Source organism: Sylvia atricapilla, chromosome 3, assembly GCF_009819655.1.
Source record: "Sylvia atricapilla isolate bSylAtr1 chromosome 3, bSylAtr1.pri, whole genome shotgun sequence".
In the NCBI taxonomy this organism is placed as follows: Eukaryota; Metazoa; Chordata; class Aves; order Passeriformes; family Sylviidae; genus Sylvia; species Sylvia atricapilla.
Window position 1 is genome coordinate 66,795,499 of NC_089142.1, and position 25,003 is coordinate 66,820,501.

Here is a 25,003-nt window from a genome sequence, read left to right on the forward strand (position 1 = left end):
GTGTGACTTATTCCTATGTTCTTATAAAATCCCTCGCTGTGAAATGGCTTCCTATAGATGGCAGTACCATGGAAAATCCATTTTCAGATTTTCATTTAAGCAGCTCATCAGAAGTCTGTCGTTGATGGCACTACACACCTCACTCTCTATTTCCATTTCTTTTCTATCAAAATTTATTAAGGGAACCAGTCTGTGACACAGGGTCACAGTGATATATTTAATCTGCAATTTACACCTTAGTTTAAATTCCCAACGTAACTTCACATACACAGCTCTTCTCTGCTACTACAGGTCTTTTCTCCATCACAGCTTGCCCTGTGCAGCAGCCCATTAAAACAGAGGCACAGTCTAGTCAGAAAGGGACGTCTGACATAAGATTTTCCTATTATTCTTTCATTACAGATTTTTATAGTCTATTCTTAAAGGCAAACCTGAAGTACATTAGTTCTAAATTAGGCTTTGAATTTCAGTGGCCTAGAAACAATTGCTGTCTTTTTCCCTTTTCCTTTAGTGGAGCGTCAAAAATCTTCGGCATTTGTTTGAAACCGGGCTTGCCACTTGGATTGTCTGTAAGGAATGGGCTGGAAAGCCGCTGGGAAAGCAGAGCTCTTCCTGGTTAACACCGCCCCCAAGTGGGCTCGGACCGCTCGCAGCCCTGGGAAATGGGGAATGGAAGTTTTGCTCTTAATGCAAAGCCTCGGTTCCTGTAAAAGGAGCAGTTTGTGACATTCATAGTAGCAACCCCCCACTGAAGAATCCAGAGGGACCAAGAGAGGCAGAAATGTGGCCAGTGTTATGCTGTGCTTTGTGACTACAGAATTCCTTTCCTGCAGAGCTGTTGATCAGCCATACTTATTCATTACCGGGGCAGTGCTACACTTATGGTTATTCAAACATGCAGTTAAAATATTTTAAGGTGTCAGATGATTTAATATTGATAAAAGATGATTTGGTGTCTGATTGGCTTTACAGTGCCCTTCTGCAAAGTCTGCCAAAAAAAAGAGATCCTTTGAGAAACTGCTGTACAGCGATTTCACAATACTTCTGCTCTCTGTCTCGCTCTTTCAGGTTGACTTTACCTCTGAAATCATATGCTGGGATGAGCTTTTCCTAATGAATCTGCAGCATGCAAATAATAGCGTTCCTCTAAAAGTTTTATGACCATATGTCTCCACAAAACACTCTTGTATGCAAGCTACAGTTCTTTTGTTTTCAAACTTTATGGCAGAGTTGTTTTAGAATATTTATGACTTTCAGGCATCATGATTCAAAGTATGTTCCAATGGCTCTTTCTGCATGCATTAAAAGAAGCAAAAGTTATGCTGGCCACGAGTATCTGCTGCTTTAACTGTGCTTCAAAAGGTTGACAGAATTTCTGTTTAGGAAAGACCCTTTTGATTTTCTGTAATGTTTGACGGAAAAGAGAAATTGTCTCAACTATTGTGCACTGTAGCAACCAGGACACACACATAGCAAAATCTTTTTATATTTATGCATTTATGTTTATGAGTTTTATTTGTACTATGCACAGGCTGCATTTTTCAGCTAATGCTTTTTTTGTTGTTCTTAAAGGTAAATAAGCAATTATATAAAAAATTCACTAAAACAAACAAAAAAAAACCCACCATTGCTTCATGTCTCACTTGCATTGTCTGATTTGTTTGTGTTCATCTTTGTACAAAATCCTGATTCGAAAAACTGAATTTGGAACTAGTTCTTTTGCAAGTACTGCTGGCAAAAATGCCATGTGTCAGTTGAGAGTTTTCTGTAAGGTGGGTTTTTTCCTGCTTACAATGCTAGCTTTTTCAGATGGTCTGTTGGCTCCCATCACTACTATCATGCCTAATAAAGTGGAGTTGCTACCACAGCTGGGTACTGCTAAATAAATAGACTGGAGTTTGCAGCCTGTCTGGTAAAGAGCAGAAAAACAGAATCATTTTCCTTCAGGGTGGACAAGCAGCTCTCATCAGTGCCTATATTCATTTATCTAACTTGAATGGTCCAATCCCTTTCAGGAGTCCAGCCCTGGGATCATGCCGGGTTCCCCGCAGTCGCCACCACCAGACACTGACTCCCTGGACAAGCCCAAGCTGAAAGCTGGTGGCTCAGTGGAGAGCCTGAGAAGTTCCTTAAGCGGTCAGAGCTCAATGAGTAAGTTCAGTTGTAATTGTGTTGCTCCATTTCTGCGGCTTCAGGGAGCAGAGATCTCCACCATAGGCAGAATCAGAGAAAGTCAAAGCAGAAAGAGTGGTTAAAACGTGGAAAGGCTCATAGGTTAGTCATTAAGGGTTTGCAAAGAACTATAAGCTCTTTGGTGCAAAGACGGGGGGTTTTTTGCTTTATGTTTCTACAGTGAAAAAGTGAAATCTTGCTTTCTGTCTGGTGGATCCTGCTATTACAATATTAATATTCTAATATAAAGGTAATGTAATAATGAACCTATTTACTGCTAGTCAAGGAGGCTCATCTTTACACTGGATTTCTCCTGAGCACTCCAGATGGGGTTTCCACCCTCTCTCAAGAGAAACCTTGATTTTCTCTCATTAACTAGTTAAAGGAAGAGTAGTATTTAATAGTATCTGGTTTAGACTGTCTCTACAAGAAACAGCTTAAATGGAGCACACATGATGTGAACTTGCTACACTATTGACCAAATTTCTGGATTTGAGAGGGATTCTGGAGCCCCCTTACAGCTTTAAGAGCTTGTTTTCCTCACAAAAGTTTTGTGAGCAAAACTTTGCAGACAGATGTCATCAATCTCTCCTGACCTACCATCGATTAGGCACTGGTTAAACAGCTTCTTGGTTAAACATTCAGGGGGTAAATTCAGGAAAGGAGGAGTGCTAACTCTCCCATCCACAGGCGTGTATAAGAAAGCATTTAAGGACTTTTAACTTCGATTACCATGCTCTGTGGAAAGAAGACCCTTTTTCTGTCTTGACTCTGTTTCTGAAGCTTCTTCACAAAGGAACTTTTTTGTGAACTGAGACTGTCTCTTTCACACAGGTGGTCAGACGGTGAGCACAACAGATTCCTCAACCAGCAACAGGGAGAGTGTGAAATCAGAAGATGGTGATGATGAGGAGCCTCCTTACAGAGGACCTTTTTGTGGGAGAGCAAGGGTTCACACTGATTTTACTCCGAGTCCTTATGATACAGATTCTCTGAAGCTTAAGGTACCAGCTATATCTGTTTCTAAGGAGTCAAACATTTATTTTGCTAAAACCCTAAAATAAGATCTTTTTTCAGTAACTATAGCATTCTTAATCTTTTAATGAATTTATATGTGATTTTGAAGCCCTTTAAAGTGTCTTCTGCATTTAAGACTTCGTTATATAGCAATTGCAGAACTACAGCAAAATGTTACAGAACATAAGTAAGTAACATTTCTTTCCATGTTTCTCTGTATCCATGGAAAGACACTTGAGTCTTTTAGTTTCTGGAAAATTATAGATGTGCCATGAATTCATTTCCATTTTGCAAAGGTTTTGCTTGAAAGATTGGAAAAATACTTTGTCTGCCACAATGAAATAATCCTCAATGGAAAAATTTTCAGAACTCTTGGAAGAAATGTGCATGCACCTGCAAACAATGTCTCTTAAAGGCATTTCAGTTAATATAACTTGGTTGGAGTTAATATTTAAATACTTTGCTAACTGAGTGGTCACCCCCCTTTAATTTTCTGGCTATCAGCTTTGATTATTTTAGTTGTCCTGTATCAGTTCAAACTATCTGACTAATTACATTTGTTACTTAAAATTCCACAGGCAGCTAATTCCTATTAAACCTGATATATGTAAGGTCATCTCTTGAGACATGCAAAGGCAGTTTTGTGTCCATTTCTTTGTTATAGTCAGGAGGAAAAACAACTTTATTGGTTCCTTCTGCATTGGCTTCCTTTACGCAGGAGATCTGATTTGAGTTTCTGCTCATATATACTGAGCATGTTCTTATTTGCACCAATTTCACGTAGTTGCAAGCATAGAGACTTTTGTACCACACAGCACTGATGCTCTGCAGTGATGCCAGCAGGTCTGTGAATCTGGACAGTTGGGGTCCATTCCAGGATCTTTTGTTGACTTGCTCTGTGGTCTGAGGCATGTCACCTAATTGCTTTTTCTTCCATTTGTAAAACAAGTATAATCAGACATTTTTTTCAAAAGCTGTGGTTAAACTTTTGAAAACTGTAGAGTGTTGTCCATCCCATGTACATGGAAATCCAGGTGCGTGTGTTTGCTTAAATATCTGTCTGTCAGAAATCTAAATGGCTTTCTTCCTTCTTTGATCTGCAGAAAGGTGACATCATTGATATAATCAGCAAACCCCCCATGGGCACTTGGATGGGTCTGTTGAACAACAAAGTTGGCACCTTCAAATTTATCTATGTGGATGTGTTAAATGAAGAGGAGGAGAAGCCGAAGCGGCCCACCAGGAGACGTCGAAAAAGTAGACCACCCCAGCCCAAGTCAGTTGAGGATCTCTTGGATCGCATCAATTTGAAGGTCCACATTCTCTGTCTCTCTCTCTCTGCTTACCCTTTCACTTTTGGTTGCAGGAAGGGGACCACACCTGTGAAGTTGTTAGTTTTGGAAGCTGCACACCCGATTCATAATCCTAAGGATTGTGAGACTGCTTAGGAGAATCAGGTCTCAGCTGCAGAACAAAAATAGCTGAAGCCAGGCAGAACTGCCTGTCAGACTTGATGAAGTGCCACAGGCTGTGAGTCGTGCACACTCAGCCACTGTAAATCGTTGCACAGTATGACCACAGGCTAGCACACTCCAGAGGCAAGCAAAAAGTGTAAAATAACAAGCTACCCTTTTCTAAAAGTGGACATTTTTTCCCATGTTTCTATTCAGAAGTGCTTGGGATACATTGGTGTGACTGTCATTCACCCTTCATACCAAGCCATGCCACGTTGTGCCTTCAGGTAGCGTGATACCCAGGCCATGTAATACACTGCATTCCAAACACAACAGTACATGCAGCATTCTAGTTCTGGCACAGCTACCTCCCTGAACGGAGAGCAGTGTTCATGTAAACTATAATACTATAATTTTGCTGTTTTGCACCAGTTTGCATTTAACTTACTGCTTTTCTTGCTGGTTGCAAAAATCTCTTTTAGTATCTTTATTGACAAAATAAGTTGAATAAATATTTTGTCTTACCACTCTTCATACTTTTTACCTTTGTGCAGGAGCACATGCCCACTTTTCTGTTCAATGGTTATGAAGATCTGGATACTTTTAAGCTTTTGGAAGAAGAAGATTTGGATGAACTGAACATCCGAGATCCTGAGCACAGAGCTGTTCTCCTCACAGCAGTGGAACTTCTTCAGGAATATGATAGTACGTGGGATGTTTGAGGTTTTCAGTTTTACTAGAGCTCTGCCAAGAACCTTGTGAACCCCTTAAAGCAGAAAAATTGTTCCAGGATTATGATTTCTTTCTTTTCTTAATATAGTTATTTCCAGGGTAACCCCATGTAACGTTAGATTTTTGAGGGGTGACTTAACTCTTATTTTGTTCCACTGGAATTACTCTGTTTGTGTAAGCCTTGCCACCCAACTTATTTAACTACTATCAAGTGTACAACACATAACACTTTAGAATACTGATGCTCAAGTATAAATCTTGAGATAACCTACTCAAAGTAGGAGGCTGAGACAGAGAATTGGAAAGAAGAAATTTTCAGATTAGAGAGAAGAGATTATCATGAGTTAAAAAAAAAACAAAACCAAAGCCCAGAGGGCTGTGGAGAAGTGTAACGTGAATTAATTTCATCTGCACACGCTTTTGCTACTTGGACTGTTAATTGCAGGATTGTAAAGGAACTTCAGATTGTGTATATGACAACACAACAATTTTCAAAGGGACCAAATATATCAGTCAAGTGCAAAGAGTGAAAAATAGCAACCCACCTATCTATGTGCAAAAGTCCATCATGAACACATGGTCTTGGGCAAGTAGTTGCAAAGACAAGGAAAAGTGGAATAAGCCATGGCAGTCAAATTCAAGGATGTCTTTGCTGCACAGGAGTAAGCAGAGCCTAGCTGCAGCCACCTCAGACAGTACTGATTCTGCCCTTCATCTTCAAGTGTCAGTAGAAGGTTGGCATCCAACAAGCAGAGTCAGTAGAATGGATTGTGTGAAGGCTTTCTCAGCTGCTTCTGTGCAAATTCCTATGTTTTAGCTTAAACTGCCATAGCAGCAATTTAAACAGCTGTTACTATGTGGGAAATGCTTAATTCAATTACAGCAATATGTGTGGTGAATATTTTTAGTCAGTGCTGTGTGGCCTGTGTAGCTTTCTTGTTCATTTCCCAAAGAGGCATCCCCTCTTTCCTTGTCCTTCTCTAGCTCCCACTAAAGTTGCAGTTGCAGAATTAGTTTCTTTTCAGTTATATCAGGAGTAGCTTTTTGTCACCTAAGATGAGCTTCTCTTCATTATTTGCAGACCTCTTTAGAGTGTTAAACTTCCCTGAAGTAATAATTTTTTGGGAGACCCTTCAATCTTGATTTGCAAACTTGAAGATTTGGTGCTTGGAAAGTACAAATTCCAGCTGCTAGTCAGGATGATGATGAGAAAGAGAAGCGAGGACCAGTCAGATGAAATCTGGGAAGGGCAACAGCACATAGTTCCACCCCATAATTACCTGTCATGTGCTGAGAGTAGGAACTGGAGTAGCCATTTCTGTCATTTTATTGCAGGGGTAAAAAATACCACAGCATAAACTGTATTCATGTATCATGGCACTGTTTTTCTGTATCTTCAGCTCCAGATTTAGCTTCTTTGCAAAATACGATTTCTGACAGAAATTCTGGGTAAAGTCCTGGAATCCAGTGTATGCAAGCTGGATGGACCAAACCTGAGTGTTGGCTTTTTATACAGACCAAGGGAAGAAGGAATTGGCACCATTAGTCTCCTTCATGTCCCTTCATCCCTTGTTAGGGGACAATATCTAATGTGCCAGATTCAGTCTCAGTCCTTCCTCTGGGTCTTCTAGAAGGTAATTCAGAGTTAGGATTTTATTCTTTTTCACTTCACTTGGTTCTTTTCAGCTCTTTTTTTCAAGTCTTAGAAAGAACTTTGACACAATCATTTTACATAAATTTATGTGGTGGTAAGTTCCAGAACTTGTCCCCAAGGCAGCTGAGGAGCACAAGAATTCCATTCTGCTTTCACTGTGTATTATGCTGCTCCTTCACACTCTTCCTGAGGATGTTGTTAATCAATTACCAAACAGGATGAATCTTTCCAACATTTGGGATGGCTTTTCCTAATGCTCTGTCTTTTCTGATATAAATAATACAACAGGAAAGATCATAGAATCATTTAGGTTACTAATGACCTTTTGATACAGCAAGTCCTACCGAATCCACCACTAAACTTGTCCCTGAGGGCCACATCTACACATCTTTGAAATACCTCCAGTGATGGTGACTGAACCACTGCCCTGGGCAACCTGTTCCAGTGCCTGACCACCCTTTCAGTGAAGACATTTTTAATCCACAAGCTAAACCTTCCCTGGCACAACTTGAGGCCATTTCCTTTAGTCCCATTGTTTTTTGCTTGGCAGAAGAGGCTGACCCCCACCTGGCTACAACAGTGCAATTCTAGAGGGCATTCAGGTCTCCCCTGAGCCTCCTTTTCTCCAGGCTCAACACCCACAGCTCCCTCAGCCGCTCCTCATAAGGCTTGTGCTCCAGACCCTTCACCAGCTGTGTTGCCCTTCTCTGGATACACAAGATAATGGTGTTTGAAATGGAAGGTTGAGAAGTTCAGCTGCATTTTCTGTTTGCCTTTTTTTCACTGTATTCTCACATCCTCTAGGTAACAGCGACCAGTCAGGCTCTCAGGAGAAACTTCTCATTGAAGGCCAAGGCCTAACCGGATGCTCTCCTCGGGATTCTGGCTGCTATGAAAGCAGTGAAAACCTGGAGAATGGTAATGGTGACAGCAATGAGCCTTATAGTTCCTGCAGTCTTTTATTTTCACTAGATAACTTCATATACTTTTGGTCCTGTTCCTAGCTAACACAAGCTACTTCCTACTTGACTTTGTCCTTTGCTCTGCCTCTATCCCTCTTGGCTTGAACCATTGGTTTTCACTGCTACTGTTGCTAATTTATTTATTTGCATTAGTAGGAAACAAATCCCATTTCACAAAGAGTCTTTGTTTCATGTCCCTAAAGCAACAGTCTTTCTCACTGCCATTCCCCTGCCTTCTCCCCTCCCAATCATATTCTCATGCCACTGTGCCTCACGAGGCTTGCCCTGGCTGCACACTCAACTAGGCTCAAGTCTAAGAGACCATCAGTGGAGAAGTCTCTGAACTTCACTGAGATTGGGAGGATTTCTTTTGAACCCATACAGAAGCTATTAAGAAAAAACATTCTTTATTTTAGGCCATATTTTCCTGTTTGCTTTGGGTTGCATGTTGCACTGTCCTCTGATCAGAACCCAACTGCAGGGATTTAGGACTTTTTAGTGTACTAGAAAGTTAAATTATTGAGAAGTTGGCAAGGAAATAAACTTTGAAAAAAATGCTAATGATATCAGTTCCCATTGCCTTACCCTGCATCAGTGAAAGGTGATGCACTTAAAAATTACCATGACAGATGATGTTAATAGAGATTGCTGTCTCTGACCTGAAAAAACAGGTTAGTGCTAATAGTGCTAACTATATAGTGCTAATTGAGTATGTTTTACTTCAGGGATGGTCTAAACTTGTCATTAGGGATGAAATATTAAAAGAGTTGAAATCGGTTTGTGTTGGGCATTTTCACTCCAAGCATTTGAGCCATGTCTTGGCCTCAGACTGCCTGGATTCACTGATAACATTCACCATAAATAGGAAACCAAGAACAGTATAAACAGATTCTGTACACCCTTTATAGTGGCCATGTTTCCAATTTAAAATAAGAGCTAAGAATCCTTCTCTTAATACATGCATTTTCTGTTAGTATGCCACTAAAAATTACCACTCATTGAAGAAAATTGCAATTTGCTTTGAAGCTGAATGCCTGAAATTGACAGTATACTAAATTTCTGAAAGTGGGGAGGTTTTTTTCTTGAATAGGAATCCACATCCACTAGGCATGCTAGAATAGAATCATAGCTAAATATATGGCATATGTAACAATTTTCTTTTCTTTTTATCTCTTAGTACAATCATAATGATAGCTGTAACACCAAAGTTAAAGTGCTGCCTGTACATTTTCCTTATTTTAACAATATAATAAAACCTTTAGAAATCAATTGGCATTGCCTGTTTGGTTGGATACTTACATTTAAACTAATATTTCTGTCTTGAGTTTTCCAGAATATGAAATGCTGATGATTTTTATATTATTTTTATGTATGACTTGCTGCATTTCTGCATCATTTTTGCTCACAAATGCATTTAGTGCTTGTTTTGAAAACCGTTTTGAAAAGAACATTTGATTCATTCAGAGATTTTGTCAAGGCTATTTAATCTGAAAAGTACTCCACCTTCTTTGCAAAGTTCATGGACCATAGTTGTTTATATGCATATTTTTTTCAAAATGCATTCTGTTCTTATTTAGGATAGTCATTTGTCTGGTATAAATATAATAATGTGCAGATCTGCACTTCATAAAGGGCAAGTGCATTCTGAGAAAAAAACATTCTTCAGATTTTCTGGTGAATGGTTATGCATAATATTTTTATGACTAGTAGAGTGTTCAGTTTGGGGCCATATTGGATCTTTGGGCATCATTTCAAGATTTCAGAACTGCTCTTACATTTTGGCTAGAAAATGGTTTGCTGTGTACTATAGGAGAGTATCTTTTGTAAGTACTTTTCTAGGTCCCACTGCAGAAATACTTGGATATTCTCTTAGTTATCTACAGTGCACTTATAGCAGCATTGTGGTTTTATTTCAATTCACAGGGAGCAAGGACCATGTAGTCTGTGCCCTATCCAGTGTTAGACAGAAAAAAACTCAGATCAGGAAGTAACCATCCATTATCTGACAAATACTCCATATAGAAACAGGGCAGAGAGAGCAAGCAGTCCCTTAGACTTGTGACAATGGTGCAGTTATTGGGCTTGTTTTGTGTGCAGGTGTTGACAGTCTGAGGTGCATTTGGAAACCGCACCAGAAATCTGTTTCTCACAGGACTGGCCAGAAGCAGATAGCTACAGAATGGTATAGGAACAGAGCATGCATATTTGGTACTTCCCAGGACAGTCTTGGGGAATGATTCATTTAAAGACTTCAAAATTTGGGTGCTGCTTCCTGGCATCCACCAATTTTCCTGAAACATTTTTTATGAACGTTACTGGTCTTCCTTAGAACCTCCATACCTAACAGTATCTGTATATAGACCTCTGTCATACTCCTTCCCAAGTCATCCCTTTGCTAGTTTGAGAAGGCCTGTTAATATTCCCTGTAGATCATTCCCATCCTTGTTTATGCCTGGCTTCTTTGAACCTTTACTTGTTATGTTGTGTACCTTTTTCAAGGGCATGCGAAGAGATGAGAATTGCACACGTAATGTGCAGACAAACCAGGTCTTCATCAGGTTTAGCTAAGGGTGTTCTCTGACTTGTTCAGAAGCTGATGCCCAGATTCCCATAGTACCAGGCAGCAACCTAAGCACTTCAGCAGTCAGTCCTGATTAGTCAGAAAAGGAAGCAAAAGAACAGGTGGCCACATTGCCTGATGTAAAGCAATGAGGCCAGTATTGGTAAGGCACCATTATCTTTGTTGTGTCAACAGAGCAGTTTGAAATGCACCCAAAACACAGCCACAGAAAGCAATGCCAAAATGAAGTTAATGAAATCTGGAATTTGGACACTGCATTGTGTCTCATTTTGAATACTTAAATTTCTGAGGACCATTTTCCACAAGGAAAAAAAAATACCACAAGAAACACTGATTTTTTTTGCTGTAGCTATGGTACCTCCAGAATGATTCCCCAAGATATTCCCCTCTTTTCTGAGGCAGATGATGACAAGGAATGGAAAAGTTCCTTCCCTGTATGGTAATTGCAAGAAGTATCATGAGAGGTGGACAGTTGCTTTGTTTAGCAACAATTGCACCATAGCATCCAACAGAAGAGTTGAAGTATTGCCTGTAGCTTGAACTGAACCTGGAAATAATACAAGTTTTGCATTCATTTTGTGCAAGGGCCACCTTTGTGGTCTTTTGTTTTTTTACCCAGACATCTGTGTCCTTCACACAGTTCACACAATTTGAATCAGAGATGCCTCTATGGTTTATAGCCCTATGAAAGGCATTAGACTGTATAACTGTACCAGGAGTTCACAAGACTGAGTTATCAAAATTCCTAACAGTAAAAATGTGGTTTAAACTTTACTAGCTATACACTTTAACCCTTTCAGATTGTTTTCTTTTTTTCTTAAGGTAGGGAATGTTGCATCTGTGGACATTATTTATAAAACTCTCCACCTTGTGAAAACAACTTTAAAATATATTTATAAATCTGTTTTCAGAAAACATTACCTTCATGTTTCAGCATCTCAGAAGCATAATGAAATTATACCTGACAGTCAGGAGGAGGGAAGGAATAGCTGAAAAAAGAGAAATAAATCATAGCTCCCCTCCTGATATTGCACTTCACTTAAATCACATTAAAATAAATTACATTCTCAGCTACTATCCTTTGTACAAAGCAATAGCATTGAACCCAGCAGTATCTATTAAACCATTTTGAAGCAGAGAGCTTAAAGGCTGCATGTTTGGTTATATATGTTATAGACAAAATATTCTGAACTTCCTCCCATTCTTACCTGATTTGTATATGTATGCCTAACAGGGTTGGAATGAACTAAAGATTTGATTTTACTTTCACAAAATTTCTCTTTCCTTGTTGGTTTGGTTTTGGGTTTTTTTTTCCTTCATTTTCCTGTTCCTCATTTCTTCTTTTTTTTCATTCCCAGGCTTTACACAGACATACCCCATTTCTAAAGAAATTAAATGCTGCTTACTAAATACCCTCATGGCTTCAGTAAGAGCTTATACTGCACAGCAGTAGGGCTTTGCACAACTTTTCTTTTAGTGCTGAGGTTTCTGAGTGAGCTTTCCTAAAATTGGTGTAATCCAGTATCAATATATCCAATTGAAAAGAAGGCACACGGATTTTGTAGCAAGAGCTGTGACAGCAAGTCCCAGACAATAGGGTGAATTACTGCACAAATTGGGCATGTGCAGGCAAATATGAATAATGGAAAGAGAACACTCCTTTCTGTGCTCATTAAATATTGCCATTAGCACCTGGAGGCACTAAAAAATGAATGTAACATTTCTTACACATCTTTCTAATGTCATTGCAAGTTATTTTCGGAAGGCGGTAGCCTAGCTCCAAGGAAGGGTGCAGACAGGTTCTTTCTCCTACTTCTCTGAGTTACCTGAACTCAAGGTAGCACCAACGGAGACAACTTCAGTGTGGGATGTGTCTCTGTCAGCACTTTGGGGAAATGGTGATATTTAGCTTAAGGTGAACTGTGAACAGTGCAGCTTCTGAGAAAAGAGTTGCTGTGTGCTCGCATTTGTCCTTATGGGCTCACCTTGATTTTACCTTTTTTTGATGGGACTGTTTTCCTTACATCTCCTTGAATGGAACCTCCATTTTCTCGGCCAGTGTTCTGGATACTTTGGTTTTCAAACTGCTTCAGCAGAGTAAGAAGTAAGAGAAAGCAAAGTATATATTATTATAGGTTAAACAGGTTCTTTCATTCATATGCAAGGTGAACAGTATATATTATTCAAAAGCCAAGCACTGAACTTTTAGCAGGATAAAGCTCTGAAGGCAAACAGTACAAGAAGAAAGCATCTATTGCTTAAAAATACACACTGTGACTTCAGATTAACACTAACGCTAGTCACACTTGAAACTCCTTTTTGAAACACTTCACCATCTCATAAGATCTTTTTCTGTAAATCTCTGTCATCCCTGCAAGTAGCTTTCTAAAGGGGCTGATGCAAAATCAGTCATCATGCGCTTTCTTGCTCTGTGTTTTGCCATTGCAAATAGTTTGCTGCTCGTTTAAAAGAAGAAACAACACTACAGGCATATAATTTAAAATTTCATAAACAAAGTGTTTTGAAAAAAATCCTATGTGAACTAGTAAATATTATTAAAAGATGAGCATTTTTATTTATATACTAAAATTAGAAACTTAGGAAATCTTCAGGTATTTCAGGGGGGCCTGTCAAATCACTTCATACAATGAGTATAGGGTATTAGTTCTAAATGCTGGATATAGTATTTCTATACTGAAGAAGGTTCATATGAGCTAAACCTCAAATCTCTGCAAATTGGAGAGTAGGAAGGATGTTAAGAATTTTGGATGTATTTTACTTAACAGACAACATTTACTAATAAAGCTGAAGTTTAAATCAACTTTATGCTTGAAATGCCAGTGAGTTCTTCTACATTTTGAATTAACAAAAAGGGAATAAATCATTTTGCTTCAAAAGCATTTGGAAGGGATGTGTTATTTGTGCTTCAGATTTTATTTTTAATGGTGGATTTATTTGTTTCCAGGTAAAACTCGAAGGACCTGTCTTCTGCCCTCAAAGTCTGCAAGTGAGCATAGCTTTAGGGATTTCAGCAGAAACCAGCTATCAAATTATCCCACGCTTCCACTGACCAAGTCCATAGAGACTCTGCAGCCAGGGGAAAAAGAAAGCCAGCTGGGCTGTGCGCACCGTGCTCTGAAGAGCTCTGTCAAGCCTCCCGCCGTCATGGGGCTGAAGAAGAACCGCAGGAGTTTGCCAGTTGCTGTGTGTCGAAGCTATGAAACTCTGGATGGCCCCCAGGGGGTAGATCCATGGCCGAGATCGCACTCACTGGATGATCTCCAGGGAGAACCCAATACGAACTTACAGGACGTTAACAAGAAAGTAGGTTCTCTTCCTCAGGATTCACTGGATATAGCTAAGAAGGCAACTGGCTCTGCCTTGCCGCCTCCATCTCATGGAGGCAGCTGTAAGGTAGATGATGTCATGGCTAAGCAGGGCAAAGGAGCTGCTAATTCTCAGAAGGGAAGAGCTAAGGAATTGAACTGCTCTGTAATGGAGACTGCAGGTGGAAAGCCTGCTCTGTTCCCCCTGAAAAACTGTGAAGCTCAGCCTGCCTCAGTGATGCATCATGCAACAAGGGCACCTCTAGAAATCCAGAGTAAGGGTTTTCATGACCTTGCACGGGCTGATTACGCTCCAGTCCTCAAGGGAGGTCTAGAAGCTGAGCAAAAAAGCACAAATGAGGCAAGAATGCAACCAAAAAATCCTCAGCCGCCACCTGTCCCTGCCAAAAAATGCCGAGAACGCCTTTCTAATGGATTATATCATCCTCCCACAACCACAGGTGGAAGCCACTCAAATTTAGAAGCACCATGTTTGCCAGTAAAAAAGACCAGCTCATCCACTCCCATTGATTGTCATGGAGTACCTGTCCATAGGACATCTGAGCAGGAGCCCAGTAGCCCTCCTAGCCCGCTGCCCCCCTGGCTGTCGGAGCTCCCAGAGACTGCTAGTGTTCAGCAGCATGTGGTAAAGCTCGGTCCTGCAGCAGCAAGGAAAGTCTCTTGCAGCAGAGGAATGGATCTGGAAATGGTGATAGAAAACAAGCTGCAGTCTGAAGACATTGATCTTACTGAAGAACCGTACTCAGACAAGGTAAGTGGTAATTGTTTCAGTGGTTTTATTCTGCTAGCATTCCAAGGGATAGTCTGTCATTCACTGTATCTGTCTTTTTTTTTGTGGGTAAGATAAACCAACAATCGAGACATCAGACACTCTGTAACTCTTGTTTGTCTTTGCTATCAGACTTCATGCTTAAAGTAATTCTTGTGCTGTGGGGAACTCAGAAGTCCCAGACTTATTCTGAACCTTCGTCTTTTCAGACCACTGATGCCTTGGTGGAACTGGGCATGGGAATGTGTCTTTCTCTGCTAATGTGGGAGAGTAGAGCTGCAAAAGGAAGTAATTATTAGATTTTATGTTTCCAAGAAACTCTGAATTGACAGTATCAACTAGTACATCTTTTTGTGGGGTGAAGGAAGGTGTCTTTTAGGCATTGCTTTTTCAGTTTTCAAGGAAAGCTCCTTCTTGCTCTCATCCTGCACTTCTCTTTCGGTTGTATTTCTTGGTTTGGTCTGTATAGACACACTTCTTTAATCTGTCTTCTCTCCTTTGTGTCTGGCTGGGAACATTCAGCATGGTCGCTGTGGCATTCCTGAGGCTTTGGTACAGAGATACTCTGAAGACTTAGAGCAGCCTGAAAAGGATGTGGCAACAAACATGGACCAAATCCGGGTAAAGCAGCTGAGGAAGCAGCATCGCATGGCAGTGAGTATTTCCATAAAGAAGATTTTCTTATCCGTGAGCAGACTTTTAAAGGACTGACTGGTAGTAAAGGGAGATACTTGAGAAGTCCTGGTACAGAAGTGCTCCTTTACGTTCAACCAGCAAGTACAACATAGGTAGAGGTATTGCAGGGGCAGGAGGTACCTCCCCCATCCCAAAGGAGGACAGTCAGTAGTTGAAAGGAGAGTGTATAGCCCTCTCTTGTCCAAATAATCAACTTAAAATCTAAGCAGACTGCAAGCAGTGGTAACAGAGACTTGCTCACTAAGGGTGGCATGTATTAAATGCTTCTGTATTAAAATGGCTTTAAACTCCTTTTTCACTTCTTTAATTATACTAGCGTCCACTTCTCCTTAGCAAAATCAAAAGGGAGAAACCACCAAAACTTTAATGGCTTTTTCTGAGAGAACTTAAGTCTGTCTGAGGAGGTAATAGGCAAAATTTGTATTCTCTTGCCTTACTCAGAAATGAAATGGTTCACTCTGAAAAGTCTTGTTATTGGGTATTTTTTACTGATCTCAAACTAACTCAGAATGGTACATGGAAGTCATCCAAGCAGCTGGATACTGCCCACTCTGTTTATATTGCCAAAATTGTTGTCAGTTTTGGCCAAGAGATCTGAGCCTTTCAGCCCACACCACTCTCATACTGACAAACATGACATGAGAGAAGTTAGAACATCTGCTATGAAATTATACCAGTTTGGAAGAGAAAACAAACAAACAAAAAAAAAGATTTGTTGTAAAACAAGCAGATGTGCTTAACATTAAGGGTTCTCTGTTCTTTCTTTTTTTTACTCCCCAGATTCCAAGTGGAGGACTTACAGAAATTTGCCGTAAACCTGTATCCCCAGGACTCATCACCTCTGTATCTGACTGGCTGATTTCCATTGGCCTGCCTATGTATTCCAGCCTGCTCACAGAAGCAGGATTCAACACACTGAGCAAAGTGCCTTCTCTGTCACAAACTTGCCTTCAAAAAGCTGGCATCACAGAGGAAAGGCACATAAGCAAGCTCCTGGCAGCAGCAAGACTCTTCAAACCTCTTGATCCAGAGGCAAATTAACATGCTCCATAGTGTGACATTGCCTGGTCAAGAATCCACTGCTTCTTCCTGCACCAGTATCACTCTAATTACTCCACGTAGCTAAAGGGATCAAGGAAGTGGCTCCCCAGGACAGGCAGATATCTTCTTCAAAGGATATGAAAGTCTTTGGCGACTGAAGGAGAAGAGAGGCAACCACCAGGTATCATAGATGTGGTACTTCCCTCCCCCCTCACTCCCATCTACAGTATTCCTGTTTTATAAACTGCACAGGGTTGGCCTGAGAATCAGACAGCTTCACAGAATTAAGGGACCCTTGCACATTTTCCTCGAGTTTGTGATAGTGATAGTAGTAACAGGTCTTTTGTACATCTAGGTTCCAGGTACCTGAAATCAGTCCTAGAGACCAGGTACAAATCAAGGTGCAAATTCTAGTAGATGTCTGGCAAATGCCTTTTGTTTATTTTAGCAGTCTAGAGCTAAACACAAAACCCTCCCCAGTCATCTTTGCTGTTGCTTGGTGTAGGTCCGAGTTGCCACAAAGCCTTTAGCTAGGCTGAAGTTTATGGACTGAAATTAGTTTTTAGCGTGGTCCATCTCTGTCACTTCAATGCAACTAACCCATGGAGATTCAGAAGGCTGCTTTTTATTTGTACAGAGCTGAGGTCATTTTTATAACTGCTTTCTAGCAATCAGCTTTTTATTTGCCTTAAAATAAGCTTTTAAGCAGTTACCTAGTGTTCACTTTACCTGTATTCACATTTCCCAAGCCTTGTTTCAACCTGTCACATTTAAGTTGCATTTAGGGTGATTTCCAGCTGAAGTAGCTTCTATAAAATGCCTCATCATAACATCTCCTGTGTTGCAGAGGTGCTTTTACAAATGCAGGGTTATGCTAGGTTTCGGTTGTCAGGTTAACTCCTTGTTCGCTACAGTCTGCATTTACTGTTGTTACTAAACTGTTCCAAGATATACTGCCTTGTATATATGTAACTGCTTTTCATTTTAATCATATTCTGTGTACTGTGTTATATTGTCAATCATTATGCTGCAGCTTTGACTTGGTATCCTGACCATATTGATTCCAAACAGTGGGTTTCTGCAAATGAAAATTCACTTGCATTGAAAAAGCAAATTGTGTCCCACAGAAATCATTAGACCCAGTAATTCCATTGCATGGACGAGAAAATTCCCAGATAGTCTTATGAATAACACTGTGATTTTTAGAACAGTTGATATCCCTCACCACTGCATTAATATTACCTCTCACTGGAAAAGAGCATTGTTCTTGCAAATGTGATGAACCATTTTTCATGATGCAGTGATATTTTTCTGCCTAACTCCACGTGAAATGTTCCAGTCGCATATGTGACTAATGACAGATTTTATTTTTCTATATTGGGTACACGTTTTGTATACAAATACAAATTACCATGAATAGCACATAACCAGCTTTTTCTTCGGGGTCTATATATGGTGTGTCCTTCAGCTTCTTGTAATGCAAATGTTCCATGGAAGACAGAGCAAGCTTAGTCTGGCAGGTAAAGGGAGCTAGAATAGAAACCTGGGCACAGGCCAGGATGTGTGGCTGTTTCCAATATCAGTTCTGACATCAATTTACTCCCTAAAACCAGACAAGGCACTTCCCTGTTCAGTGCCCCAATTATCCCAGTCTCATACTGAGCTAGTGACTTCTGATAAAATGCTGTCAGATTGATGACAGCATGAATGAAAAGTTGTGGTTACTCCATGATTCCTTACTATATCTGGCCCCTTCGTGGTCATATTTTAAGTGGATGAATATGCATTTTACTACAGATGATAACTAATTTGCCTCCTGGTAGAATTTCCAGCTGCTAGGTTTACTTCCCACATTTCATATTTCACCAGTGTCTACTGCACACCATCATATGAAGGTAGCTAAGTCACTGATGCAACTTGAAATTGTTCTCAAGCAAAGCTCTGTAATATTCTCTTTGGTGTCTGATAATCAGCACATTCTGATATGACAGAATCAGGAGACATATAGCAGACATGTTTTGTACAGCTGGTGAAAGTTCGTGCAGCCTCACCTCGAGTCCTGTGTGCATTTTTGGGCACCAGATTATAAAGATGACATTAAGCTATTGGGGAGCATACAAAGGAGGGCCACAGGGATAGCAAAGGGTCTGGAGGGGAAGCTTTGTGAGGAACAGCTGAGTCTGTTCAGCCTGGAAGAGACTGAGTGGAAACCTCACTGCAGTCTCTACATCCTCATGAGAGGCAGCAGAGGGGCAGGTACTGATGTCTTCACTCCAGGGATAGGACCCAAAGGAATGGCCTGAAGCTGAAGTCAGGGGAGGTTTATATTGGAGATATCAGGAAAAGGTTCTGCATCCACCAGAGGGTGGTTGGGCACTGGAACAGGCTCCCCAGGGAAGTGGTCACTGCTCCAAGGCTGAGTTCAAGAAATGTTTGGACAACGCTCTCAGGTACATGGTGTGACTCTTGGGGATGGTGCTGTGCAGGGCCAGGAATTGGACTCGATGGGTCCCCTTTTATAGCTCAGTATATTCTATGATTCAAAAAAAAAAAAAAAAAAAAAAGAAGAAAAAAGAAGAAAAAAAAAGAAAAAATGTAAAAAATTTTAAGTGTTTTTTTTAATAATTATTATTTTTATCTTGTTCCTCTCTGAGGCTTACATGATGGCTATCAGTAAGCAGGAGATGGAAAGAGTATTGAGACTTCCTGGGATTGCAGGCAGGGACCAGAACAGAATAGAAGTAAGTGGATAGAAGTTATATTGGAGCAAGGGAAAAGTCCAAGCTTACTATAGCAATAAAAAAGGAAACAAATTTCCTTGCAGGGAAAACAAGTCATATAATAAAGCTCTCCCATATTAATCACTTTCCTCTCTCTTAATAACAGAAGGAAAATTATGGGAATAAGCTGAACCTGTTTGCCAAACTCTCTTTGTGAATCCATTCTTTTTAAATGATTATGTGACCCAGGGAAACCAAATCACACCCATCAGGACTGGAGTGAGCAGTTTGAGATTTATGAGTTTTAGTATTTGTTTTGTTTCCTTTTAAAGAATGTGCTTTGTGGTCTTACTTGAATTACAGTTTTAGTTTATATTCTAATCTAAAAAAAGCCTTAAGCTTCTCAGTGTTTGAGCTTCCCTGCTGTGGTTTCAGCGACCTGTGGCATTCCCCAAGCAGGTGAGGTGGTGCATTACGAGAGCATCTTCTTGCATCTTCTTGCAACCTTCAGTGCTCTAAGCAAAAGTTCACTCATTAACTCTTGGAAAGCACAGAAGAAACCTGCTGCTGGAATCCTCATCTGCTCTGCTCAGGCTCACCAAGTTAAGTATCTATCCATAGTATCTTAGTAACTCAAACAGCTATTTAACAATAGAAGCAGCAAGCCCAAAATATTACCAAATGCCATCATAAACATATGCTTTGATCAATAACCCACTCTTGCCACCCAGGTGGCAATTCCCTGTGCTCTTACATGAGCCTGACTGTGGATGCAGACTGGGAGCATGATCAGAAGCATTAAACATTGCATTATTCAAACAGGCCATCATGTCTAAGAGCAGCAATAGTGGTCGATTCACTAAGTCACAGCTGTGCAGTTGTACTGTATTATTTTTAGAATAAATAATACTTTCAGTCCAAGATACTTTTAGCATTAATTGACACCCTTTGGGGAATCAAAACTGTCAAGCAAGTTATGTAACAACTAACAAAGTTGCACTTTCTGTATATGAAATCAATATTTAAATAACTTATTTTTCTCCATTTGCTGTTCTTAAATGATGTAAGTAGCTGTAATATACCAGTACTCAATTATGTCCTGCAGTTTGCTTCAACCCAAGAAAGCTGTGTATTGTAAAGAAAAAAAAAACAAAAACAAAATATGAATGTGTAAAGATTATTGTGCTGTTTCATTTAGCAAAAAAATGGTTGACAAAAGGGTTTTCCTGTGTATCAAAACTTGTCTATAATTATATGTCATACTGTTCATAGATAAAAAGTAAATAAATTTCCATGGTCTCTCTCTTTTTTCTTTTTTTTTTTTCTTTCTTGTTGTTGTGGCTTTTGCTAACAGATCCTCTATTTAGTGCTTGGGTAGCAGTGTCCAGTGTTGTAATTTTTTTGCTTATATCTTTGGTCCTCACCCTATAGCTTATCAAGCCTCTAGTTCCTCTCCTTGTAAGCACTCTCAAGACATCTACAGCAGGAGAAAAAGGTTTAGATTTTTTTTTAATATTAAAAGCCCTGATAATTCAGGACTAGAGGCAGCTGTTAGATTATATTATGTAAATCAGCACTGTCCAAACTTTGCATGTTATATCCTGTGAATGTCCAGCTGCTAGGCTTAGTGAAGTATCTGTGAGAGGTCTCCCCTTGGGAGCTCTACCACTTTGCAGTGGAATAATTAACGATTGGCGAAGCCAGAGGAGAAGAGCCCATGAGTACAGTGCTGCCAGCTGTAGTTACAGCTCTTGCCTGCAAGGAGGGATTTCAAACCTGGTTTGCAAATGCAGCTCCACTTCGTTTGGCCGGTGAGGTGCCGCAACTCCTGGGCAACCAGGTAAATGTCTCCGGTCTGGAATAAGATGCCGGTGTCCAGAGTTTGGCGCAACGGAGCCTTGGGGACGTGATTCTTGGCACTTCCTTCCAGCCGACTTCTTACTTACTGTTTTGCATTTATTGGTCTGGTTAAATTCGCTGTGTAATTAATGGGCATGCTTAGCTGCCTAACAGCGTGCCGCCGGCTCCTCATGGCAACAGCTGGAAGTTAATCCTTCGTGGATTTAGCCCCAAGGAACGAGGGTCGGTAACCGGGAGCTGAAGGCGGGCGACGACATAAAGCGGAACACAAAAGGCTCTTTTGGGCTGGGTGCCGAGAGCTGGATCTCCGTGTCCCGCCGGGCAGCTCCGCGCTGTGCAGCTGCGGGCCGCGGCGGGAATGAGGCAGGGAATGAGGGCGGCAGAGGGCGCCGCGCCCTCGGCAGCGCCAGCGCCGGGCCCCGCTGTTTCCAAGGGTCTCTCAAGTAACAAAACAGAAATAAAAACAAAACAAACACTGCACAACATGAAAAGCCAGGGCGCTTGCCATTCCTGCAGCTGGAAGGAGTACTGCTTCCCTTCCAAGATTGCTGTGGTCCAGGACTGCGTTGGGAGCAGCTGAAACACAAAGCCCCCATCTATTGCTCTCAGCATTTTGCTGCTGTTTGATCCAAATGTGTGCTAACCGCAGTAGCTGCTGCCAAAACCAAACACCGCCACCCCCCAAGACATACATACCTATCCTTATTGTAAAAGTTCTCTTTCCTCACGTGTTTGCACCAGAAAATGAGATGTGGTGTGGGAGAAACGGGCTAAAAATTCTTGCTGCTAATACTTAGAAAAAGAAAGTTTATGCCTGAGCAGAGGGTTTATGTGTAAGCCCACAGAGACTTACAAGCTATGAAGGTAAAGTTACATGTATCACCAGAGCTACCTCAGGTGTCCACTAAAGTATGATCCTTTAATATTCAAGAAGCAGTACAAAACAGTGGTGTGCCCCTTGGGGATGGTGCTGTGCAGGGACGGGAGTTTGACTCGACAATCCTTGTGAGTCCCTTCCAAATCAGCTGATTCTGTGATTCTTATTAGTTCTTAGCCTGGCTGTTTTGCAGGCACTTCAGTCTTTCATGGCATGAATGGACATCATGATTTGTTTCCTTCAATTCTGCAACACAAGTAGTCTATGCTGAGCTTGTGTCTGCATAAGTGTGCTTGCAGGTACACTGATATTGTTCAAGTCCTGACCCCAAAGCTACTGAGAGTCTATCATTTACAGTGGGTTTCTCCAAGCAGAAGAAGTTTCGCACATATAAATGGACCGACTCATATTCCACACCAAAAAGATCCCAAACCCCCTTTAAAAACTTCTCAGGACGCTTATAGAATTAGTATTCTTCCAAAAAGGGTCAGACTAGAACAAAACCATAGGTCTTATTTCAAAGGAATATTGTTTCTTGGCCTGCTGCAGTTGAAGTTTGTGGAAAAGACAGGTGCCTATGGCCCAACAGAAAGATGCCTGGTGAGATTAGCTGCTTCCAAGACTAGATGGGTTTGAGTAGGAGAGAAAGGTAAACTGGGATTACAATTTTGTACTCCAAACAGCCTTGTTGTTTATTGAATCTTCTTAACTTCACCTTCTCTGAGATGAGTCCTGCACAGCCTTGGAGGTTCTGGACTTGGCTCTCCCAAGGTGGATCCCGTCCCAGGTAGGCAGAGCCCTTTGCATTCCTGACAAGTTCTACATTCCTTATGCTACCATGCATATGTTATTCTGAAATTCCCACAAGTTGCATTTTTTCATTTAGCCACAAATTGCATATACAGATGTGCAAGTTTGTGAAAATGACTGGTGTTTATGTCCACAAATCCTGTCTTAAGGGGACACCCTTGTGAATTAGAATATCAATCTACTGGTGTTGTTTTGATTTGTTTTGTTTTTTGGATTTTTTTTTTTGGTGTTTTTTGGGAGGGGGTTGTTTCTTTGTTTTGTTTTCCTCTTTGGCTCCAATGACTCCTATGGTAATGAATATATATACACCAGGTACTAAAAATGGAAGTTACAAATTTTTAAATATTTTACTGAAGCATGATTAAGCTGTTGCCTAATACTAGCACTCACTTTTAAAGTTTAAGTGGCTCCAATTGCACTTAACCAAACAGAAAAACCACCACCATTTCTCTGCCTTGAAGAGTGGAACTGGATTGTCTCTCTGTCAAGTTCAATGTTGATGAAAAAAACCCATGCAATGCCACCTCAACCCTGTGGTGAGCTGTTGCTGTACAGCACTAGCAGTGTGACAGTAGCCTGTCTTCCAGTCTGATGTCCAGAGTCCCCACTGGAAATGAGCTTGGTGGTGAGAGCTAAGGTTAGTTCAACTCACAGGTGTGCTGAGGTCCTAGCAATCCTACAAAGTCAAAAAAAGAAATTAATTTGCAGTCATGCCTACCACCTACTATAGCCTGAGGTGGGAGCAATTTTATAGCTGGCACTGGCTATCTGAGAGCAAGATTAGTGATGCTCCTGAGCACACTGAGACTACAGGCAAGCACTACATACCTCTTTGTTTTCTTTTAGCAGCCCTGAATTGCAGGCCATCCAGAGGAGCTGCTGCATGAGTAAGGCCACATTTGCTGACAGTGAGAAGCAGGACTGCCCCTCTCCCACCTCCCACTGCACAGGCTCCACTTCCTTGTGGACATCAAACATAAGCATCATAGAAGCATAGAAGGTGTTTTGGATTTGGAGCAGTGCAGTTTCTGGAGAGCAGAAGAATAGCTTAGATCAATTCAATTACGCAAAAAACCACTTATGTGCTTAATGAAGTCATCTAATGAAATGAGAGGCTCTCTCAATTCATTAAACCATTTCCTTTTGAAAGAGATTTTTTTTTGGATTTAGAACATGCCTTGGGACCAACTGCTGCCTTCTCAGTTTTCCTCTCTTCAGCCTGATGACAAAGTAAGGAAAGGTTTCAGGCTGCTTTCTAACACACGTAAACACGAGTCAAAAATTTGCTTTTTGGCCCATAGCAAACCTCTGGAAGGCATTCAAAAACTTGTTTGCTTTCTTTTTTCTTTTGTGTCTGTTTAGTAATTCCATCAGTTGTGTTTTGCTTCAGGAATATGGGAGGCTTCTACCTGAGTCTGTGAGGATTCATGCAAATTCACATCACAAGCAATGGCCCAAGCTTCCACACAATGCCTGTCTACGAGTACATGTGTCTCCCCTGGAGCTGACAGGTGTCTGCAACACAGTGTTCAACCTTGCAGGCAAAGCTTGAAAGTAGTTTCATGCCCAGGAACACATAAACAAATTTGTCTGTGCTTGTCTGCATACACAGTAAACCAAAATTCAGCCTCACTTCTTGCATCCTAGTGAGCTGCATCCTGCTGCCTTCTCCTGGCATGTTATATGTTTAGCCTGTGAGAAGACCAAAGCCAAGGTTTTGTCAAGTTCTGGTTATTGTCTGGTGCTCACTTAGGAGTGTGCACAAACAAAAATGGCTCGTGATGCCTTGTGCAAGCAGCCCAAGAGGTATAAGTGGCCTGGGGAAAACACAGTTAACATGACACTTTCCTGGTGAATACCAGGAAAGCAGGAAGCTTTGGTGGCTAATAGTGAAATCCTACAGAGTTTGTCTCCTTGATGTAGGAGAAGTAAATCTAGATGAATCCTTACAGAAAACTGCAAAGATCTGTCAGGTTGCCCCCTGAAGCTTGTGCAAGATTTTCACAGTGCCAGAGTAGGAAATGTTTGATTTCTCATTTGCTTTCAGTTATTTCCGATATCAGCCCCAAAGTGTTCCTTACCTCTGTTTAGTCCTGCACATGCTGTGGAAATAACATTTACAGGCTGTGCCTCTCTTCTTCCTTCATGCCCTCCCAAAGCTGTGCCTGAACCACCCAAGCGTGGCAGTCCCTCCAGGCAGCCAAAGTGAAAATCCGTCTCTGTAGTATCCCTGGCGTGTGTTTGCTCTGGCTGCATTAAGGGCACAGGAGGAAGGAAAAGGGATCAGCCAGCTCATGGAACAGCTGAGGTG

At 41.0% G+C, this 25,003-nt stretch overlaps 1 protein-coding gene across 4 annotated transcripts in view; it reads left to right on the plus strand.

Annotated features, from left to right (window-relative positions):
• The window catches only part of LOC136359214 (SAM and SH3 domain-containing protein 1-like), a 537,013-nt gene extending 516,563 nt beyond the window's left edge, over window positions 1-20,450 (plus strand). For all 4 annotated transcript variants that reach the window (XM_066315647.1, XM_066315648.1, XM_066315649.1 and 1 more), the window contains 8 exons: window positions 2,016-2,151; window positions 3,007-3,176; window positions 4,293-4,502; window positions 5,198-5,348; window positions 7,834-7,947; window positions 13,538-14,670; window positions 15,211-15,342; window positions 16,165-20,450. In XM_066315647.1, the coding sequence (XP_066171744.1) occupies window positions 2,016-2,151; window positions 3,007-3,176; window positions 4,293-4,502; window positions 5,198-5,348; window positions 7,834-7,947; window positions 13,538-14,670; window positions 15,211-15,342; window positions 16,165-16,425 (2,307 nt within the window). In that variant the 3' untranslated portion in view covers window positions 16,426-20,450. The remainder of the gene's footprint in view (window positions 1-2,015; window positions 2,152-3,006; window positions 3,177-4,292; window positions 4,503-5,197; window positions 5,349-7,833; window positions 7,948-13,537; window positions 14,671-15,210; window positions 15,343-16,164) is intronic.
• The last annotated feature ends 4,553 nt before the right edge of the window (window positions 20,451-25,003 follow it).